Raw genomic sequence first — 23048 nt, forward strand, 5'->3', positions numbered from 1 at the left:
GGGTCAAAACAATCTGAGAATGGACCAAAACTTTTCTGTCAAGGGCTGTTTTGTGAGTTTAGTTTATAAATCTTTGAACACAACACTCATTTTGCTATATAAAGTATACAAATCCCAGATCTACATGTTTACATGTAATAATTGAGATAAAACATACTTTTCTCATGTTTCATATGAAGATCCTAGTGATACACTTCAAGTTTCTTTACATATGTGTAGATTAGTGAAGAAATCATACATAATCACCAAATGTTTCAAGGAAATCACACATAATCATGCATATACACATACATCTACACAAATCAACTTGTATTCTCCCCCAAAACAAGTAAAAACCAAAAACAAGGGGTATGAACTCACCTTTGCTTGGATGTTTCGGTTAAGAAGAAGAATGGAAGAAGATGATGTGATTTTTGGTCCTAGCAAGCTCCTTGGGAGATTTTTTTTGGCTTGAATGGGTTCTCAGATGCAAGATCACGAAATTCCATGAGTTAAGAGGAGATTTTTGAAGTAATAAGGAAACTAGACCATGGATCTAAGAAAAAACTTACCAAGGATGATGATTTTGGTGAAGAATCCTCTTGAAGCTACACTCAAAAACTCGAAATTTTGGAGGAAGAAGGAGGTGATCTAGAGAGGTTTTTGGAGGTGTTTGAAATGAGAATGGAGGTGGGTGGTGGGGGTTTTGGCCGAGATTAATAAGAGAAGAGAGAGAGAGAGACATGGTGAGGTGATGTTTGCATGGAAGACCACCATGCAAACATGAGGTGTCCAATGTACAAATTTCCTCATTTTCCCTTTATTCTTGTCTAATAAGCTTAATGGATAATGGGTAATGGGTCAAAAATTTGGGCTTAAGAGAGATGAGGATGAATTGATATGGCCCATTATTAGTCTTGTTCGAATTTACGAAGTTTAATAATATTTTTCGGCCCATTGGGCCCTTATTAAGGGTCTCGGCCCAATAAGGTCCATGAGAAAGGTGTGGGTCATTCTAGGCCCATTAAAGCCCAAAATACTATATCTTAATGAATGCGAGTTCAAATAGGGCCCAACTTAAGACTCTTAGCTTAAAAGAATTAAGTTAAGGGTTTATTGGCCCATTAGGTCCAATAAAGAATTCATAGTCCATAACAAACTTGAATTGGAATTTTTAGAGTTTCAAACTCTTTGTTGAACATGAGAGATGTATTTGAATGAGTATAAAGTATGATATTTGCTTAGAGTACCAATCGTTATACTGGTTGAATGATTTTATGAGAGTAGAATTTCCTAGCCAAAATGTTAGTTGTGACAAGCTTGTATACTTTTCTTGGTTCATTATTATTTACAAACCCTTCTAGTTGAGTTACATAAACTTCTTCTTCCAAATCACCATTTAGAAATGCAGATTTTACATCAAGGTGGTGCATAATCCAACCATTTTTACCTACAAGAGCAAGCAAAATACGTACTGTTTCAAGTCGTGCAACAGGCGCGAAGACTTCATCAAAATCTATCCCGGGTTTCTGAACATATCCCTTTGCTACCAGCCTCGCCTTGTGCTTCAAAACTTTTCCTTTTGGATCCTTTTTTAGTTTGTAAACCCACTTGAGACCAATGGGTTTCGACCTGGTGGGAGTTCGACAAGATTCCATGTTTTATTTCTTTCAATGGCTTCCAGGTCACTTCTCATTGCATTTACCCAATCAACATTTTCACTAGCCATGGAGTATGACAAAGGCTCCTCACTATCATGCATCAATAGAAGTTCGTCACACTCATCATAAATATCATCCAATAACCGATACCGCTTCAAGGCTCCTCCACCTATCAAGTCTGATTCAGTACTTGCAGAAGTACATGAAGTGGTTGAACTTGAGGGTGTAAGTGTAGAGGTTTGTGCACTTGTCTGTTGGGCTTGTTCTGGTGTAGGACTTTGCATCTAGATTTCATGTTCCTGGTTGCTCACATCTTCATAGCTATCTTCTGGAAAGTAGCCTTCAATTGTAAAAGTTTCTCTTGGTGTACCTTTTAATAAAGTTGACTTTTCCCATGACCAAGCTTTATCTTTTTCAAAACATACATCCCTACTGATGCATATTTTCCCTGTGTCTGGATCAAACAATCTATACGCTTTTGTTCTTGTCTTGCATCCTAGGTGTACCAAACGTTTGCTTCGATCATCAAGTTTCTTAAGATGACTTACTGTTGCTCTTGCATGAGAAATGCATCCAAACACTCTTAAGTGATCAACTTGTGGCTTTCTTCCAGTCCACATTTCATAAGGTTTTGTATCTTTTAAGGCTTTTGTGGTCACCCGATTAAGAACATAAATAGCATGATGTACAGCTTCTCCCCATAACGTTTCTGGTACATGCATGCTCTTGAGTATACTTCTTTCCATCTCTACAACAGTACGATTTCGTCTCTCCACCACTCCTTTTTGCTATGGAGAATATGGTGTCATGTAGTGTCAGTTTAGACCGGTTTCTTCACAATATGTGGTGAATTGTTTTAAGAGAAATTCACCACCACGATCTGTTCGGAAAGTCTTCAACTTCTCACCTGTTTCTATTTCAATAGATATCTGAAACTTCTTGAAAACACTGAAGGCTTCATCTTTAGTCTTCATCATATATACATACATTACTCGAGTAAAATCATCAACTAACAACATAAAATATCGGTTACCAGCAGGTGTGGGTGGTGAAATAGGACCACAAAGGTCTCCGTGTACTAGCTCAAACCTCTATTTTTCCTTAAAGCTTGCTTGTGACGGGTATGATTTTCGTGTCTGCTTTCCCACTAGACATCCCTTACACAAGCGTGTAGGGTAATCAATCTTTTGTAGTCCACAAACTAAGTTCTTGTCTGACATTTTGTTTAGGGCAGTAAAGTTAACATGACCCATTCGTGCATGCCAAAGCCAAGTTTGTTCACAAGTCTCTCCAAGCAGACATCTAGACCCAACTTCATTCAAAATGATTTTATAAAGATGATTTGGAGATTGTTTTACCTTCATGAGTAGTCTCCCTTTTACATCATGAACCCATAGAAACGATCCATGTATCAAGATCCGGTCACCATTCTCTGCTAGTTGACCCACACTTATGATATTATTACACAAGCTTGGGATATAGCACACGTCTTGCAGCTTTCGTTGCTCTCCATTCTTGCATTGGAAAATAATAGAACCATTCCCTTCTATACGCACCTTGGACCCATCTCCAAATTTTACATAACCTTGAGTTGTTTGGTTAAGATCATAAAACTTATCTTTCTGACCGGTCATGTGGTTACTGTTGGATTAGTGTCTAAGTCCATAACTATTTTGGTATGTACTTGACCCGATGGTGCATGGTCCTTTTGGGTTGCCTTCACCAAAGCAACTTGATAGGATGAATTATGGAGAGAAAGGATTAAATATGATTTATTAATATATTATGGGAATAATATATTAAAGGAGAAATCATATTGTTTAATTAATATTAGTCAATAATTAATTGGTAATTAGTTTTGTGACTAAAAGAGATTAATTAAACTTAAGGGACTGGAATTGTAATTATAAGATAATTGCAATTTGGGCCATGGATTGCCTTGTATTAAGGAGTGGACGAATTCTATGGGGAAGCCCATATGAAATCGTCCAAGGCCTTGAGGAAAGGGCTCCATGGGTTGCTTAGGGCTTAAGCATCCAATTTAGGGTTTCCTTGTTAGATAACCCTAAGACCCTTATGACCCAAAAACGTGGCTAATGATCTTTCTAGGGTTTCACACGTTTTTGGGCAGCCTCCAACCTCTCTCCTCTTCATCCTCTTGCTTATGGTGTTTGTGAACCATTAGAGGAGTGACACTTGTGACTCTAAGCCTTCCAAAGTCAATACAAGGAGATTTGGGATTGTTATTGCTACATAACAATCAAGGTAACATTATAAATCTATTCTCATGTTAATATGACTATTTGAATGCAAGAATTAGTGTTTATAGTCTTGGATAACTTGCATGTACAATAGAGAAACCTAGATCCAAGCATTAGGGTTTGTATGAGCACATAGGATGTTCTTAGGACCAAAACCCATGACTCGGCGAGTCACTCTTGGACTCGGCGAGTTCCAGAGGGTGACTCGGCAAGTCGGTGCGTCAGACAGAGGTAATTTTGGGATTTTTTGCTGTTTATCTTTGAGATACTTGCCTTTATCATATTAGATCAATATAAATCCGATTTTATGATGCTTGATGTAACTAAAAAACGTGTTTTGGCCTCACTGTTCGACGTGACTCGGCGAGTTCCAGAGGGTAACTCGGCGAGTCGGTGCGTCAGACAGAGGTAATTTCGGGATTTTTTGCTGTTTATCTTTGAGATACTTGCCTTTATCATATTAGATCAATATAAATCCGATTTTATGATATATATGACTATATTCTTGATCTAATTAAAGATAATTATCAATTAATAAAATATTTGTTTCCTTATGTGATAATTGATTGATTATTTTGATTAAATTGATAAATTGTTTTGCAAGAAATCATTAAATAAATCAGATATAGATAATTATGTGATTAAATGTTAATTTAGATTATTTGTTATTTGATCCTTGTTGTTATGAAAAGTTTCATATTTTCCCCTTTAGGTTTTATAGTTTAAATTTGAACCCAAAAATTTTGTTGTTTTGAAATTTAAATAGTTGAAAGCCTAATGTTTTGAAAAAAGTTTCAAAACTTGCCCTCAAGTTTTGGAATTTAAATTTTGATTAATAGTTTAATTGTGATGTATATTTAAATTCTAAACCCTAATGTTTTGAAATGTTTCAAAACTTTCCCTCAAGTTGTGGAATTTAAAAGTTGATTAAAAGTTTAATTAGGAATGTTAAATTCTAAAACCCTAGTAATGTTTTGAAAAAGTTCAAATCACACCCTTGTGGTTTATTAATTAATTAAGGTGTATAATTAAAAGAGGTTTAATAAATCCATAAAAGTTTTGGTTTACAATTTAATTGAATTAAAAGTATAATTGTTAAATTTGACCACCTAGTATTCTAAAAGTGTAAAATACACCCTATAGTATATATAACATTAAAAGTTTAACATTATATATATAATATATGTATGAGTAAAAGTCAGTCTTACCGTTAGTAGGCCTCATTCATGAAGCTGGTCTATAAGGGGTGTTTAAGGAAATTGCCTATAATATGGCGATTGAATGGGTATCCACTCTTACCCACCGCACTCTTGACTAGTGGAGGGTCGTTAGCTGAATGGGTAGGATAGGACAAAACCTTCCATTATAAGTATGATGAAGTACAAAAGTAACTAAATGTTTTTCAAATTCCCAATCTTAGTTACTTAGGCAAAAGTGAATTGATGCAATTCCATGAAATTACACTTTGTGCCCTTGCGAAGACGTTAGTGGAGTGTGTATGGTTTACCGTCACACTAAATGGTTCTAAGCAAAGGTAGCAAAGAATGACTCAATGTTTTTCATATTTCGGTGGAGCGTGTGTGGTTTACCGGCACATCGAATAGGTGACTGTAACATGTGAGGGCACCATGTAAGTTTGCATGGTTATTCACACCCGCTTTGTGATCCTCGGCATCCCAGTCACAAACAAGAGGGGCATATCGAGATTTAAACATGCCATTGAAATGTTCAATGAATCTCAAAGGATCTAGGAGTTTTCATAGATTTAAAAATTAAATTTATTTTTCGTTTTTCATGGTGGAAATTAGTGAATCGTCATTCACTTACCTTCAAATATTTTGCAACTAGATTACGGCATCCCTTTTCTAGGTTGTAGCGTATTGTGTTGGGTCCTAGCCTTAGTATCTCATTTGGGTGATTTACTAAGGACTCAATCAATCAACTAACTTGAATTCGTTTTCTCCCGTTTTGTAGATGTCAAAGTTCGACAACTATGGTCTTCCCAAATCCCGTGGAGCAAGCATTCCACATGAAGATGGTATTCCACGATTCGATTGAGGAACAAGAAATCATGCGTCACTTCCTCCACCTCCTCCAATTGTTCTCCCTAACCCACAAGATCGAAGAATTGAAAGGTTCAATATCACTAAGGCCCTATTGGAAATGCAACATGAAGATGGTAAATCCGTGTGTGCCCACGTTCTAGGAATGAAATCACACATTGATAGGTTGATAATGTTGGGTGTGTCATTCCCGAATGAGTTGGCTGTAAATTGGGTTTTGCAGTCATTTTCTGAATCATATAATGAGTTCAAAAGAAGGTATTATATGATGGATCATGACGATAACCTCATTGACCTAACTTACATGGTCATTGCTGCTGAATCAGAAATGATTTGGCGAAGCAATGGAGCGTATTTGTTGGGAGAGTTAACCGACCATGCTTCCGAGGACGTTCTAAGAGAAGCGACCTGTGTTTGCTGCCAAGAGAAAGGGCGTTGGATAGAAGTCTTCCCCAAGATCCTGAAAATTCCAAAGATGGGAGAGTCAAAGAGTATGACTGCGCTTCAGGTAAAATCCACTATCTAACTTCGTTAAGTTCCTATTCATTGATTCAAAATACATGATGTGATAAGATTGCATTTAAATGTTTTTGCAGGATCATTGAAAAGAAAGGAAGCTTGGTGAAAGAGCAAGATGAATCTAATCACAAGAAATGGATCTTGATCGCATGGACTTGAAGATTAGATTTTGAGCTTAGATAGTTATGATAGAGTTGTTAGAAATTTTCTTTTACATAGTTTTCAATGGATTTTGCATTGTAAGGACAAATGTTTTCCGCTGCTTTTATAAATAAAATAAATTTTCGTTTGACTTATTTATTTATTTGTTTATTTCCTTGCAATGAAATCGTTATGAAAATTGGTGTTTGCATATTTCTACAACAAATGGATATGATTTTTATTTATGGTGTTTATGGAAAAGTCGAGAATTTACCAAATAGGGAGAGTTTCTCATCGCCCAAATTTCAATTGGACAGAAATTTGGAATCACGCAACTTGGTTGCATGATGAATGAGAAATTTCATATTTGGAAATTAGACTAATTCGTTGACAAAGTGTCAAGTGAAGGACTAGGAGATCGAGTACACAAAGTTGTGTGATGGTCAAAGTCCACCATAATAGTAACAAGACATTCATCATGATTTACTAAAAGTTTAGTAAATATGATTATACTTATAAGATTAAGTGTAATTCGGAATTGATTAAAAAGGTTTAAATCAATAGCAAAACAAATAAGAAGAATCAAGTAGGCAGAAAGATAAAAGTTTCTCCATTCTAAGAAGAAGGGAGTGTAGCTTTTATGCTTTATGATAGGTCTTAATGATTAAGAACCATATCTTAATTGATCCTCTAAGTGAGTCTTAGCACAATTGTATGTCTAAGAAGAGGAATCAAGAATTGAAGAAATGGTTAAATCAAAAGGTCAATCGTACTTCGTTCCTATAACAAGTCTTAAAGTTAAGATTGTGACGTCGAGTGAAAAAGTATTAATAAGGTTTATAACATTCATCAAATGTGGAAAGTTGTGATGTCTTGGATAAGACAAAGACCAACTAGGACCAATTTATGAAGTTTTTTTTATAAAAGCTACACTAACTCTTGAATATTTGTTCTGTCAAGAAATGGTTCTTGACAAAGAGAATCTTATATGTCAAGGAGTCAGTGGGAGTCTTATTGGTCTTGAAAGGTTTCAAGAATAAATCAAATATACCTTATCGATTGTCACAACCCAAAACCACGAACGGCGGAAACGTTCAGGGGTGGAGGACATCATGTACAGTATCACAACAGTGTAATATAATAAACAAGCAACAACATCATCCATTGCATTATAAGTAAAGTTTTAATACATGTGTGTTCTTTCATTGTATTAAGACACCAAAATATACAATCAAAATGAAATATGAGACTTGTCTGCTCCGTCTTCTCAAAACCTGGCCTCCGTACCTGTCTACTGATGACTTGAGAATACAAGTTATTTTGAAAGCGACTATCAGCTTTAAAGCTGGTGAATTCATAAGTATATAAGTGTCATTGCCTTATTTGTGAAAATCTGTTATGAAGGCCATGTAAATCGTTAAATGAAAATGTTGATGTAAGTATGAAAAACCCTAGAAAATCCCTTATTTCCTATCAGTTTGAGATGTAGTCTTCAACCAAGACCCAAATGTTTTGTTTGTAAAATGATAGTTTTTCCTTTCTATTGACTAGTACTAAAAGTGCTTAGTCTAACTCATCATTTATGTGAATATATCACAAAATAAAGTAAACAGGAAAAAGCATAATCATGTAAGTGTTATCCCTGGGTGACCAGGATTAACACGACATCGCCGAAGCGAAAGGTATACCCGATGAACATCCGAAGATTGTCCACTCACCCTCTGTAGCGGCAGCAGGGTGGAGGGCGGGTTAATCCCATAACAGCGTTAACCTAATGATCATCCGAAGAGTTTCATCTCATCCTCTGTTGCAACAGGAGATGGAGGCATGGTTAGTTCCGTAACTAACTCCTAATATCATAAACAACCTTAGACATCTGTAGATGTTCATCACCCATTGTTGCTAACAGCTGAGTTCCGGAATGGTTAGTCCCGTATAGACATCCCATTGAACTGGGATAGGCAGGAAAATTTACACAGAAGGTACGAATAAATCTTCCTAATAACTCTAGGTACAAGTATCCACGTAAGTGAATACAGGATAATGTATCTAAGTAACAGTATTCATGTATGGTATTCATGTAAGCGTATTCATGTATCATGTAATCCTAGGTAATTGTACTCATGTATCATGTAAGGTACCGGTATAGACTCATGAATGAACTGACTCTTGTGTGATTCCTTGTAATAGGAATAATGTTTTGTTTCTTCTAACTATCCCTATGATAATTAACTAGAAAGTAATTGGTTGTTCAAGTAGATTTATACACGCTCGATACACCAGGGTGTGGGAAACTGAACGAAGGATGGAAACTATAACATCAATACATATATATAAGAACATATGTGTATAAGTGTAGTTTTGCTCAAGAAGGTAAAAATAATGGTTTTGCAAGATATCTAGGAGTTTTGAACAATAATTAAGGGTGACTTGATGTCATTTTAATAAACATTTCAAAACTAATACTTTTGTTATCAAGGTATTTTTGAGATAGAAAGCCATTTCATGTGTCACCTTTTGAAGTATGTGAAATCTACTGAGTGAAAACATAGTTATAAAATACATAAGATTGATTTAATAACATAATGTTTTCTACTTGTATTCCCCCCCCCCCCCCCATAAAACATTTAAAATCATTTAAAACATTGATTAGGGGTATGAACTCACCTGAAGTTGGTAATTGGGATGAAGTGATGGTATAGGATGGCTAGGTGTCAAGCGAGGACTCGTTCACACACTACGATCCTAATGAACATATAATCACACATATATGCATTCAATTAGTCTTAAATCACTAATTGATAAAGTTAAGACATCCTAGGCATAATAAACACATTATATAAGTGTTATAGGCCCTAAGGATTGCATCTAAGCTAATGTGGGACAAGGCACTTGTGTTTAGGGTTCCAAAGGACCCTATAATTGAGTTTACTCCTCATATACTAACACACATGGAGTTTACGGTTGTAAACTCTTGAGTTTACGACCGTAAACTCCCAAACATGTGTGTTTGGTGTGTTTTGAAGTCTCAAATGCTTTCTAGAATTATTCTAACTTGGTGGATAAGTCCTTAGAAGGGTTTAAGGTCTAGAAATACTCCAATTAGGAGTTTACGGCCCTAAGGCCAATCCCCTTAGAGTTTACGGCCGTAAACTCTAAGTATGGTGTGTTTTTGATGCTTTCAAGTCCCTTGCACTTGTGGTATAGGTTCTAGACTTTCATTCTAAGCATATGAAGGCATTAGGCACACCTTGGTGCCCCTTTTAGGAGTTTACGGCCCAGGAACCATGTCTTGGCCGTAAACTCACTTTGTTAAGTGATTTTGATGTGGTTTTGGTCCCTCAATTAAGTGGGTAACAACTTCTTGTAAAGGTCTAGGGCTTTAGGTGTCATAAAAACACCCTTTCGTCCATTTCATTGGAGTTTACGGCCTAAGATACACTTGGGCCATAAACTCTCCTTTGTTTGTGTTCTTTGATGTGTTCAATGCCCTAGATCTAATGGGAACAAGTCTAGGTAATTGTCTAAGGCTTTAGGAGCCTTAAAAGTACCATTTAGTGTTTGAATTTGGAGTTTACGGCCTATGATAATCTAGGGCCGTAAACTCCCAAACTTGGGTGGGTTTTGGTTGTTTTCTTGTTCCTAACTTGCATACATATGAGTCTAAGGCTTTAGCATAACACAAGGGTCGGTTTTGGCTTCGTTTCGGGAGTTTACCGCCCAAGAACACCTTGGGGAGTAAACTCCTAGATCTAATGATTTAGCCATCTAAATCATGTTACAAGCATCTAATAAGCATTCTAACACTACTAGAAAGAGGTACTCACGATTTGGGATAAAAACCCGAAGATCCGTGAGAGAGAAAATGGCTTTTCTCTAGTTGGAAATGTGAATAATGAATGAATTTAGTTCAGAATTCTATTTATAGTCCTGAGATATTTTGCCAAAAAATATTTTTATTCCTGAAATGAACTCTAATGTAATAGAGTGTTGGAATAACAGTGTTGCACAAAACCCTAGTGCACCCACTCTCCCGATATTTCCTGAAGTGAAAACCCTGATTTACTCAAACTTACGCGAAAAGTCCGAAAATCAACTGTGACTGCTATAACTTCTATTGAAGTGATATAGTTTGTACAAAATGGAAATTTCGGGTTGTCACATCGATCATCACAAGCACACGAGTTGAGGTTTACTACCTATCGTGTTGACATTATTTTGTTTCTGTGCTGTTTCCAATTGAGTTAATTATGCATGTGAGTTCTATGAGTTCTCATTTTGAATGCATAAAAGGCAAGGCACCTTGATCAATGAAAGGTACATTGATAGGAAAAAGGTGAGCCGCTTAACTACTTGGAAGACGTGGGGGGCAGCTGTGCTACCATAAGGCAAGAAATCAAGATTAAAAGAGTTCGGTCCATATAAGTTTGAATTTGTCGTAAACTTTGGTTTTGACAAATTCACATGGATAGGAACATATACACCATTAAAATCTAAGTGTCATAAGATTTCCTCCTTCATGAAAATGATTGTGAGGAAATGCTTTCACTAAGAAAGATTTTAAGAAGATACTGATTGTAAAGTTGCATTCTCGAATTCAATTATGGTTACGGTATCCCTTTCCATGATTTGAATTGTGAGGTTTAGCAATTAGTCTTAATTGTTTAGACACACATATGAACTATCTAAAGCAAAGGTGTATAAGCTTAAGAGGCCTTGATAAAAGATTATCAAAGCATTAAGTATTAGAAACATGGACTTAAGAAATTCAATAGGTATTGTTTTTCTGGAAGTTAAGATGTTTTGAATACATGTCGAAGCTAGTGGGAGCATAAATGTTATGTTTTATAATAATCATCATGATAGTGGGAGCATAAATGTTATGATTGTATGATTATTAAGGCAAGTATTGCAAGTTGGCAATATTAATTATAGAAAACAAGAGTTATACCTTGCAAAGTAGTAAGGGTTGTAAAGTTGTTTTGCTATAATTAAGGGAGAGAATATTATGCTTCGTTTCAAATCTAAAGGCTTAGGTTGAGAAATGTTAATAAATTTAGTCAAAGGTACATAGTGTGTTCTTAAAATTTCAATTATGATTACGGCATTCCTCTTCAGAATTCGAATTTTGAGAACATAGCAAATAAAACATTATGCATCGTGTCCCATACGCTTCGGGTATAGGATCAATTGCAAATGCTTTAATATTTTACCATTCTAAAATTTTCAAAATGTCTAGCGTGTTTAGAGGGAAAAGGGACTAGAATCGGTTTTGACTAAAATAATTAAACAACTATCAAAGGACAATCCAAAGTTCGACGAGGATTGGTTGCTTGTGAGTAGTTGGAAGCATGGTATTGAATGGACCATATCGACATTATTATGAATAGAAAAGATTCTATTAAGAATGAGTTGTCAAATGAAAAATATGGAAGCGTGTCTATATTGGGAATTGAATATTGAAAATCTATGTCTAGATTAGAAACTTTTATGCAAAAGGATGTTCAAAGGAATGTACTGTGAGTGAGAGACATCATATCTAAGGAATTGTCTTGTAACAATCTCCGATAGAGGACTTTGTAATATCATTGGCAATAGTCTTTGTGACTTTGGTGCAGTGACATTACGAAAGGATGATTACATAGAATGTTAGAATCTAGCATATTCTATAAGTAGCAAGAATTTGATATTCTTACACTTATGAAAAAGGATTAGGAGTTGTGAAATGAGAATGATTGGAAATGTGCTCAATTTGGTCTATTTCACAAAGTAAGAACCATATGTAAACATTGTGTGCATGATAGGAGCATGGGAAAAGTGTAATAATTCAAGTAAGAAGTTGATTACCCGAAACGACAAATAATGAGTAATCGATATGGTGATAAATAAAAGGAGTTTTATTTATGCTCAAGGGTTTGAGGCCATATGGGATTAGTATTATTCTTGTGTTTCACATTGCATGTTTTGACTTCTTGAATAATTTAATTGGTTTAAAACAGTCAAATTATTCGAACGGGCTACATTCGTTCATATGTTAGAAGTAGGTATGAATGAAGATTGTCGTGGATTGGTGTGTGGATTGTCAAAAAGAGTATTAGACATAAGCAAATGTTTGTTGCAACCTTCATGAGTGCTTATGAATATGAATTTGAGCATTGGATTAAACCCACGCTCACTTGGATCACTCCATGAATTGTATCACGAGTGATTGGTGAGATGATAATATCTTATATTCTTGAAACCGAGATGTGTGAGTTGTATCTTGCAAATCGGTTGCACATTGATAACATGTAAACGCACTAGTAACTTGGTGTTATGAAACATATTATTATGTGTGATTTGGTTAGTGAGTGCAAGCAAGCATTGTATCAAAGTTTATCCGTTCCTTTTATTCGAAGTAGAATAAAAGCGATATCTTTGGGCCCCTCGATGATTTAGTGATGACAAACGTAAATGCTCGGCCGGGCTAGGGCTAATTTGATTTGTTCAATTAGTCAGTCGTCATAAATCGGAAATCAAGAAATAGTACAAAGAGAATGATTAGAAATCATATCTCATACGATATCTAGAATGGAGGAATATATGATCCCTTATCTAAGGACACGCGTATCTGATAGGATCAGAGTTGACAGCGGCTTTGGAAAGCTACGATTGCAGATCAGGATCTGAAGTCATACGCAGAATAGTTTTTAGACTTATCCAAGTGGGAGACTGTTGGATTAGTGTCTAAGTTCATAACTATTTTGGTATGTACTTGACCCGATGGTGCATGGTCCTTTTGGGTTGCCTTCACCAAAGCAACTTGATAGGATGAATTATGGAGAGAAAGGATTAAATATGATTTATTAATATATTATGGGAATAATATATTAAAGGAGAAATCATATTGTTTAATTAATATTAGTCAATAATTAATTGGTAATTAGTTTTGTGACTAAAAGAGATTAATTAAACTTAAGGGACTGGAATTGTAATTATAAGATAATTGCAATTTGGGCCATGGCTTGCCTTGTATTAAGGAGTGGACGAATTCTATGGGGAAGCCCATATGAAATCGTCCAAGGCCTTGAGGAAAGGGCTCCATGGGTTGCTTAGGGCTTAAGCATCCAATTTAGGGTTTCCTTGTTAGATAACCCTAATAGCCTTACTATATATAAGACCCTTATGACCCAAAAACGTGGCTAATGATCTTTCTAGGGTTTCACACGTTTTTGGACAGCCTCCAACCTCTCTCCTCTTCATCCTCTTGCTTATGGTGTTTGTGAGCCATTAGAGGAGTGACACTTGTGACTCTAAGCCTTCCAAAGTCAATACAAGGAGATTTGGGATTGTTATTGCTACATAACAATCAAGGTAACATTATAAATCTATTCTCATGTGAATATGATTATTTGAATGCTAGAATTAGGGTTTATAGTCTTGGATAACTTGCATGTACAATAGAGAAACCTAGATCCAAACATTAGGGTTTGTATGAGCACATAGGATGTTCTTAGGACCAAAACCCATTAGTTACTTGCTCCATTGTCTAGATACCACACATTCGACTGAGTTGTTTCATCACTTGCTAACTTCAGTTTTGGTGTCACTTTTTCTTCATTCAGGAATAGATCCTCTATTGCTTCATTATTGTCAAAAGATGCAAATAATAATGTCGGTTCAGCATGATCTTGGGTCAAATTTGCTTCATGGTTCCTTTCACGTCTTGGGTTTCTACACTCTGAGGCATAATGCCTAAATTCTTGACAGTTATAACATTGGAGTTTGCTTTTGTCGTGACTGTTAGATGACCCTTGATTTCCTTCTCGTTGTTGTTTAGCTACGCCTCTTCCATGGCCTCTTCCACGACCCCTTCCATGGCCTCTACCACAGTTGCTACAGTTGTTCCATCTGCCACGACTTCTTCCACGACCTCGTTGATTGCTTGGACTGTTATGGTAGGATCTGTGAGAGGATTTTGAGTCTTCTTCACTTTGCTTCTTGTTTCTTTCAGACCACTCTTGGCGAGTCAATAGAAGATTCTTTTCTTCAACTTCACTATGCCCTCGGATTCTCTCCTCGTGAGCTTTCAACCTACCAACAACTTCTTCAATAGTCATCTTATCAAGATCCGCGAATTGCTCAATGGTTGATGCAATCTGCAAAAAATTTGATGGAACTACCCGTAGTAGCTTCTTCACTACATAAGATTCCTTAACTTTGTCACCTAGGGTCCGAATATTGCTTACAATATTGTTTATCTTCATAGCAAACTCATCCACTGTCTCCATCTCCTTCATACTTAGAACTTCAAATTCTTCTTTTAACTTCTGCATCCTTGCTGTCTTTACTCTATCAGCCCACATGTACATGATTTTTAGAGTATCCCATGCTTCCATTGTTGTTTGTTTTTCTACCAACAACAACAACATATCTTCTGGGATTCCTTGATAGATGGCTGCAAGTGTCATCTTATCTTTTCTAACTTCAACTACATCTTCTGGTTTACTGGGCTCTACGGCTTCCCAAACACCTTGTGCTTGCATGAACACTTTCATTTTAATAGCCCATGCAGCATAATTGTTTCTTGACAACATAGGATAGTGCAGTGTAATATGCCCATCCTTCTTGTTCCTTGACGAATCTCCCATGGATGCAGATCGGGGTTGATATTTTGGCATAAACTTGGAGCGCTCTGATACCAAATGTTGGTTTATTACCTTCTTTAATCACTTTTTTAAGTAGAAAAATGAAAATATAAGAAACTTCCTTGGTTTCGTGTGTATGTGTAGGAAGTGAAGAGAGAACAAAAACAATGCCAGCAACCAACGAGACTTCTGTTCTTTGTCTCCTTTTTCTTTTAAACATACTTAATACAAAAGGAACATACATTAAAGCTAGATAACTACTTCTGACTTTTTCAACTACAACTTTAAACAAAACATTAGGCTAAGGGGTATGGTCACACCCAGCCTACTCAAAAAATGACACCACATCAGCGCCACATCACCTGCACTACAAACCCACCACCAACCTACTATCTCTTGGAAATGACCACCACTCTACATCATTTTTTTCTTTTTCTTTTTCTATTTTTTTTTACATTAGAATAAATCAAAAAATAATTATTAAACAAAAATAAAAACATAAATATTAATTAAAAATATTTTACATTAATTTAAAAAACATAAATTTAAAATCTACATTACTTAAAAAATATAATAATTTAAAACATAAATTACAAAAAAATAATAATAAAAAATAAAAACATATAAAATATTACTCGTCGTCGTCATCCTCGTCGTCATCACCGTCGTCGTCATTCTCACTGTGTTGCTGGAATTGCATTTGCCGTATATGCTCAGTCAAATCATAACGTAAATTGTGATGTTTTTCACTATTTTGTATTTCCAAAAGTCGTGTGAAGTATGCAGGGCTGCCGACTTGTATTACTGCAGGTGAGTTAAGAATATCTTCCGGATTATACATACAAATAGCCCTACCCTCTTCTTCAATTATCATGTTATGTGAAATAACACAAGCAGTCAACACCTTCATCAATTTCGCCCTATCCCATGACCGTGTCGGATGTTTGATAATGTGCCACTTTCGTTTGAGGACCCCAAACGCCCGTTCCACATCCTTCCTTGCCGATTCTTGTGCTAACTTGAACAATTGTCGTTTTTCATCAGCCGGAAATGAAAATGACTTGACAAACGTAGTGTACTATGGATATATCCCATCACCAAGGTAATACCCATAATTATATTGATGTTTATTCACAACAAACGGCATGTTTGGTGCGTTACCCTGCAAAATATCATTAAATATTGGAGAGGCTCCAAGCACATTCAGGTCGTTGTTTGACCCCGCCATACCAAAGAATGCATGTCAAATCCATAGGTCATGTGTTGTAACGGCCTCTAGTATAATATTCGGGACGCCATGATCACCTCGTGTGAATTGACCTCGCCATGCATTGGGACAATTTGCTAACTCCCAATGTGTACAATCAATGCTGCCAAGCATTCCTGGTAAGCCATGTTTAGCTTCATGTGTGGCATATAATTGTTCGATATCATTTCTAGTTGGATGCCGCAAATATATGTCACCATAAAGCTCTATGACATACTCACAAAAAAGATAAGCACATTCTCGTCCAGTCCTCTCAGACATTTTCAGATACTCATCTGAAGCATCTGCTGCTATGCCGTATGCCAATTGTCTAAGGGATGATGTGCATTTTTGTAGGGTACTAAACCCACGTTTACCTCTTGCATCCCATCTCAATTGGAAAACTCATAATTGTTTTCCAAATCTCTAGCAATACGTAAAAATAAATTTCTACTAATACGAAACCAGTCTTCAAATTTTGATAGGTCATACAAACTATCAGGGGCAAAGTAATCACGTACCAAAAGCTCATGTGCCGCCATACGATCCTGAACTATCGAAATCCTATGCCTCTTCTCGGTATTTGTACTTTCGCCTCTTTGTTGCACCCTATTGCGTGCCGCAGACAACAACGTGTGCAACACCAAATCATCTTCATCAGAGCTATCATCATCGGATGAAGAAGAAGCAATCGAACCTGCAAAATTATTCATATCTATGTTTGAAAGTGTGATTAATAGAGGGAATAGAAATATGTTTGTGATGTGAATGGAAATGTGTTTGTTTATATGTTGTGTATGTATTTATATATGTGTATAAAGTGTTGTTTTAATTTTTTTTTTTAACTTGGTAACGGTCAAAAAGAGAGAAACGGTCAAAAAAAATTATCCACAAATTGAACCAAGCGTCTTCGTCCATGATTCCCACTACGCCACAAAGCACCTACGCGCGCCTGGGGCGGTGTTCACCCGTAGGTGGCCTTGCCACGTAAGCCCCACGCATAGGTTTGATTACTCGATACCATTTAGCCTTAAGATGGCAATAACCTTCATTAAAAGAAAAGAGTCAAACACTCAAACTAGAGTAGGAATGATGAAAAAATTTGACAGCCCAAGGGAGCACACGTGCTTGCAACTTGCTTCAATTTTTCTTTTCTTATATAATAAATACTAGTTTATAACTCGTGAGAACCATGGTTATAAAATTAATTAAATTTTCATATTAAAAAAATAAAATTATTAAACAATTATTTTAAATAAATAATTATTTAAGTGATATTTTTTAATTATATAAAATTATAATCATTGATTTAAATAAATACGTGAAGTTATATCGTCTTATAATCTGTATTAATTTTATTTTATTTTTCAGTGTAATGTTATTAATAATATATAATTTGAGTGAGAAAAATTTAAAATTGAAGAATCAATTATTAATTTAATATAATTAGAGTGAGAAATTTTAAATTTGAAATAAATAATCAATTATTAAATTAATGTAATTAGAGGGGAATTTAAAATTTAAATTTAAAATGGATAATTAATAAGTTGACAAGTGGCATGATAGATGATATATAACATTAATGACGAGTTCTAATTGTAGGACACTTGTCAATAGAAGATTAAACCTATTCTTTTATTAGAATAGGGAATATGGATTATTATAATACTCTAAAGATTTGATCCCAGTAATTATGGTGCCTTATTTGTGTTTCTTTGCTTCTCTTCGTCTCTTTCGTTTGCAGCCAAAAGTAGACGCCATACTATTTCTTTTTCTTTGGCTCACGGCTGAAGACACTACAAGGATCGTACACTATGCTGACGACAATTTTGAGCTCTGTCCAGACGACTTGTCGTCGGTAAAGCCTATAGAGACGACTGCAAGCTGTGAGAGGAAATGGTGAGGCGACTGCAAAATGAAAGCTGAAAGGGGGTTTTGTTATCAGGGAAACCCTATACCGACGACATGTCGTTGGTATAGGTCGACCAAAATGCCGTCGTATAGCTTTAGTTCATTAAAAAATGAAATAAAATTAAAAAAAAAAAAAAAAAAGATTTCACGCGGATCGGGGCCTCCTTTTTCCGACGACATGTCGTCGGTATTGCCTCGCAAAACGACATCGTTCCCATGTTCTGCAACACGGATTAAAAATAAAGGGAAATTAAATTTTAATCAACCTATACCGACAACAAGTCGTCGGAATAGGTCGCATAAAACGACATCGTTCCCATGTTCTGCGACACGGATTAAGAATAAAGGGAAATTAAATTTTTATCAACCTCTACCGACGACAAGTCGTCTGAATAGGTCGCATAAAACGACGTCGTCTCGGATTTCTGCTATAAGGAAATAAAATAAATGGAAAATATTTTTGTAGAACAATTTCCAGACGACAAGTCGTCTGTAAAGCTTTTCGATATACCGCCAATTTTTCATCTTTTCCCGTCGAGTCTGTACCGACGACATGTCATCGGTATAGCCCTTCTGGTCAAAGTTTAATGGTCAACATTTTTTTTCCTTTGTACCGACGACATGTCGTCGGTATAGGGTGACTTTTGCCGACGACATGTGTCGTCTAGATAGGTATCGTCTGCACAGGATGGAATTCTTGTAGTGAGTTTGATAAAATGCTAAGTAAAATGCCCAATTGAATGGTTATGAACTAACTTTTTTTTTTTTTTTTTTTGGAGATCATGGATAAATGTTCCTAAACTTTGGATTATATTTTTAATTATATTACTTTCCGTTATTAACTTTAGCATAGCCTATTTACTGTAGTCTCAACCTTGAACTAAAATAACACGCATGGAACTTTAGCTGATATCCAAAAACTTTTTCTTCTACCTAATACTACAGAAGATCAAACAAGGAATGGGAACTTTGGATGATAACATGTGGAAGATCCACATTGTTAAGATTCAAAACTTTTCAACGAAGTCATTGCATATTTTCATTAGAGGCTTTACATTTACAGGTACAAATACTTAGGAAATAGTTGTTTGTAAATACATGTTGTATGTTACTATAATAGATAAAAATGTTAATATATATTTTGTTTTACTGCTTTTGTGTTTACTAATGTATTTATGTTTGTTTTATCATTTTTTTAGGTTAAGGAGTTGGACCATAATCATCAAGAAATTACCCAACGACAATGTGAAACGGCCGAAAGACAATCAACCCAATTGACTAAAAGCTCCTTCGGATATTTTTGTAAATATTTGTATGTTTTTAGACATTTTTATTATGTTTTGTGGTTTAGACGATTGTTAAAACTTGTATTGTAATGTATGATTTTTAGATTTAGATTTATTGTTTTTGTATACGAATCTCAAATATAATTTAGTCATCTGTATTTATTTATTTATTGTCTTTTATTTTTATTTTGCATTATGGCCAATAAAATTTTCAATTTTTTTAAAGCTGAATATTTCCTAGGAATTTTCTGTCACCAAAATGGTCAAAAATGTATGGTTCTAAGAAATTTCTTGGATTTATATTTCCTAGGAAATCCCTCGGAAATGTATGGTCCTAGGAAATTTCTAGGAAATATATTTCCTAAGAAATCCCTTCGAAATATATATCCTAGGAAACCTCTCGGAAAAACATTTCCTAAAAAATTCCTTGCAAATACATTTCATAGGAAACTTTTAGGAAAAATATAGCCTTGGAAATACCTCAGGACTTCCGACAAAATATATCTCCTCGGAAGTTTCCTTGGAAATCCCTCACAAAAAGTTTCTTATTGAGGGTTTTTCCATATCAGGCACTCCTAGAAGTCATCTCATTCTGATTGTCTTAAACTTTCTGTTATCTCTTTAACTCCTTGGTCAATCTATATTGTTCCAAGGGTTACTTTCTAGCATCAAATAGTTTATTATTGTTGGGTATAAACCATTAAAGGCAATATACTTTGGTTACTCTTCCTTTGCATCTCGAAGAATTCGAAATCTACATCAGATGTCTTAAAGCAAATTAGTTTTATTAAAGGTTAGTAAATTTTATCAGAGGTCTTGAAGCAAATTAGTTTTATCAAAGGTCAGTAAATTTATCCCTCTATTAGTTATACATATCAATTAAGTTAAGATCCTTATAGATTTTAGAGTTTGTTTGCCTTGGATTAAAATTATGTGTTTCCGCTACCATGTTATTAATCTAGGAAGTATATATATCAGTTATGGGATATGCGAAAACCGAGATATAAAAAACTATCATGTTTTAGAGTTTGTTTGCCTTAGATTAAATACCATAATTTTGAAGGATATGTGAGCAAGGGAAAAAATCATGCATCAGTTCGATGTACATTTTCATAATTTATAGAAACTACATTTTTTTCATTATTGTCTCGTCTGTAAAAAAGAAAAAGATAAATGCAAAGAATCTTGGAAATGCAACGTCGATGCAATGTTGTGGAAACCGTTTCGAACCGGCCAATATGACCGAGACCGAAGATGAGAGTGGTTCAATAACAAACAAATTTATGTTAATTCTTGGACCTGATCAAACCGAGCATGTTCTTCAAGCACCAGGCTGAATCAAATTAGTATGACAGAAATTGTTTATTGGATTTGAATAATTTGATTTCTCTCGGCCCTTTAAAAATAACCAATTTTCAAAGCAAGTTGAACATCTCGATTGATCAGATTATCCGAAATGTACACAACTCGATGGTCAATGATGCACAACACTAGTGGGCACGTCTTCAACGCACACTGGACACTAATATAAGGCCGATATTCACAACTTGTAGACTGATATTTTTCAACTGTTATATTTATGGTTTTATAGTATAGTTCACTATTAGAATGATGATTGAACTTGAGAAATAACAACTACATAAATTTATAAAGACCAGATTAAACCAAAACCAGCCATCAAACCAGTTCAACAAAAAAAACGGTTTTTAAAAAGAACATAGAAGTTCTTGAATCTAACGGAGTTTTTAGGTACGTAATAAAAGAATCTTTTATAATTACTTGGAAAGTTGTCTATGATACACTCTTAGTACATGGGATGTATGGAAAGTGTCCCATCTAAAATTAAGCAACAAAGGAGCATATTCTTCAAGCACCAGGCTGAATCAAATTAGTATGACAGAAATTGTTTATTGGATTTGGATGATTTGATTTCTCTCATCCCTTTAAAAATAACCAATTTTCAAAGCAAGTTGAACATCTCGATTGATCAGATTATCCAAAATGTACACAACTCGATGGTCAGTGATGCACAACACTAATGGGCACGTCTTCGACGCACACTAGACACTAATATAAGGCCGATATTCACAACTTGTAGACCGATATTTTTCAACTGTTATATTTATGGTTTTATAGTATAGTTTACTATCAGAATGATGATTAAACTGGAGAAATAACAAATACATAAATTTATAAAGACCAGATTGAACCAAACCAGCGTAGATGTGTTTGGATTAAATAAAATGACTTTTGCCTAATTAATTTTTATATGTAAAGTCCCTATAAGTCACAAAAAATCATAAAATATAACTTTGTGAAACCTTTTATTTTTTTCTTTGCAAAAAATATTTCAAAAGAACTTTTTATCATCCAAACAACTTTTGATTTTTTTTAATTTTTTAAAAAAAAATAAAAATTAAAAAACCATTTAAAACAATCCCAAACACCCTCAGCAATTTCGAAATAAGTGTAGACATACCCCACCACACACCACTAGTGAAATAAGTGTAGATTTAGAGGCTTTTTAACCACAACCACCCCTCATCGGCAATTTCGAAAGCCACGTGAAGTCTCTTAACGTGGCTCCTTTAAGCATCCACTCTCCTTTGTCTTCACCAGTTCTCCCCAACACTATAAAACCCACCACCTCAAACCCTCATCCTCCACTTCAACCACCACCACCACCAGGACTACTACCACCTTCTCTCCTCCCTCGAAACTTCATCTATATTTTTCCGACATGGCTGCTTCTTCAATATTCATGGTAGCCCCCATCACAGTTTTCAAGAGAAATCCCACATTCTCCATCAGGTGCATGGCAAAGACACCACAAAGTGGTGAAACCGGGAGTTCCAAACAAGCAACCACACCAAATATGACCACTCCTCCTCCTCCACCGCCTGCACCGAAGGTCAGCTCGAAGTTCTCTGACGTATTGGCATTCAGCGGACCGGCACCGGAGAGGATAAACGGAAGGTTGGCGATGATCGGTTTTGTGTCGGCGATGGCGGTGGAAGTGAGCAGCGGTCAAGACGTGTTTGCCCAGATCGGCAATGGCGGAGTGGCGGTGTTTGTCGGCACTAGCGTGGTGTTGACGTTAGCGTCGTTGGTGCCGTTGTTTAAAGGAGTGAGTGTGCAGTCGAAGTCGAGTGGACTGATGACGTCAGATGCAGAGCTTTGGAATGGACGGGTTGCGATGTTGGGGCTGGTGGCTTTGGCTTTCACTGAATATGTTAAAGGCAGTGCTCTTGTCTAGATAATGTATTCCAAAATCCAAACTTTTCTATTACAGAATTAAATATAAAACAGGAAAATGTATATTCTTTTGAATATTTATTTGTATCATTGACCTAA

The 23048-nt window shown here is 35.6% G+C and overlaps 1 protein-coding gene and 1 pseudogene across 1 annotated transcript; one reads left to right on the forward strand and one right to left on the reverse strand.

Annotated features, from left to right (window-relative positions):
• Positions 1-14132: 14132 nt before the first annotated feature.
• Positions 14133-15254, reverse strand: LOC145002883 (uncharacterized). The gene has a single exon (XM_078962067.1). The coding sequence runs from the start codon at positions 15252-15254 to the stop codon at positions 14133-14135; it is 1122 nt and encodes a 373-aa protein (XP_078818193.1).
• Positions 15255-22243: 6989 nt separating this feature from the next.
• LOC145000689 (early light-induced protein 1, chloroplastic pseudogene) lies at positions 22244-23048 on the forward strand (annotated as a pseudogene).

The sequence above is a fragment of the Lactuca saligna genome, chromosome 6, assembly GCF_052625555.1.
Source record: "Lactuca saligna cultivar CGN05327 chromosome 6, ASM5262555v1, whole genome shotgun sequence".
Classification (NCBI taxonomy): domain Eukaryota; kingdom Viridiplantae; phylum Streptophyta; class Magnoliopsida; order Asterales; family Asteraceae; genus Lactuca; species Lactuca saligna.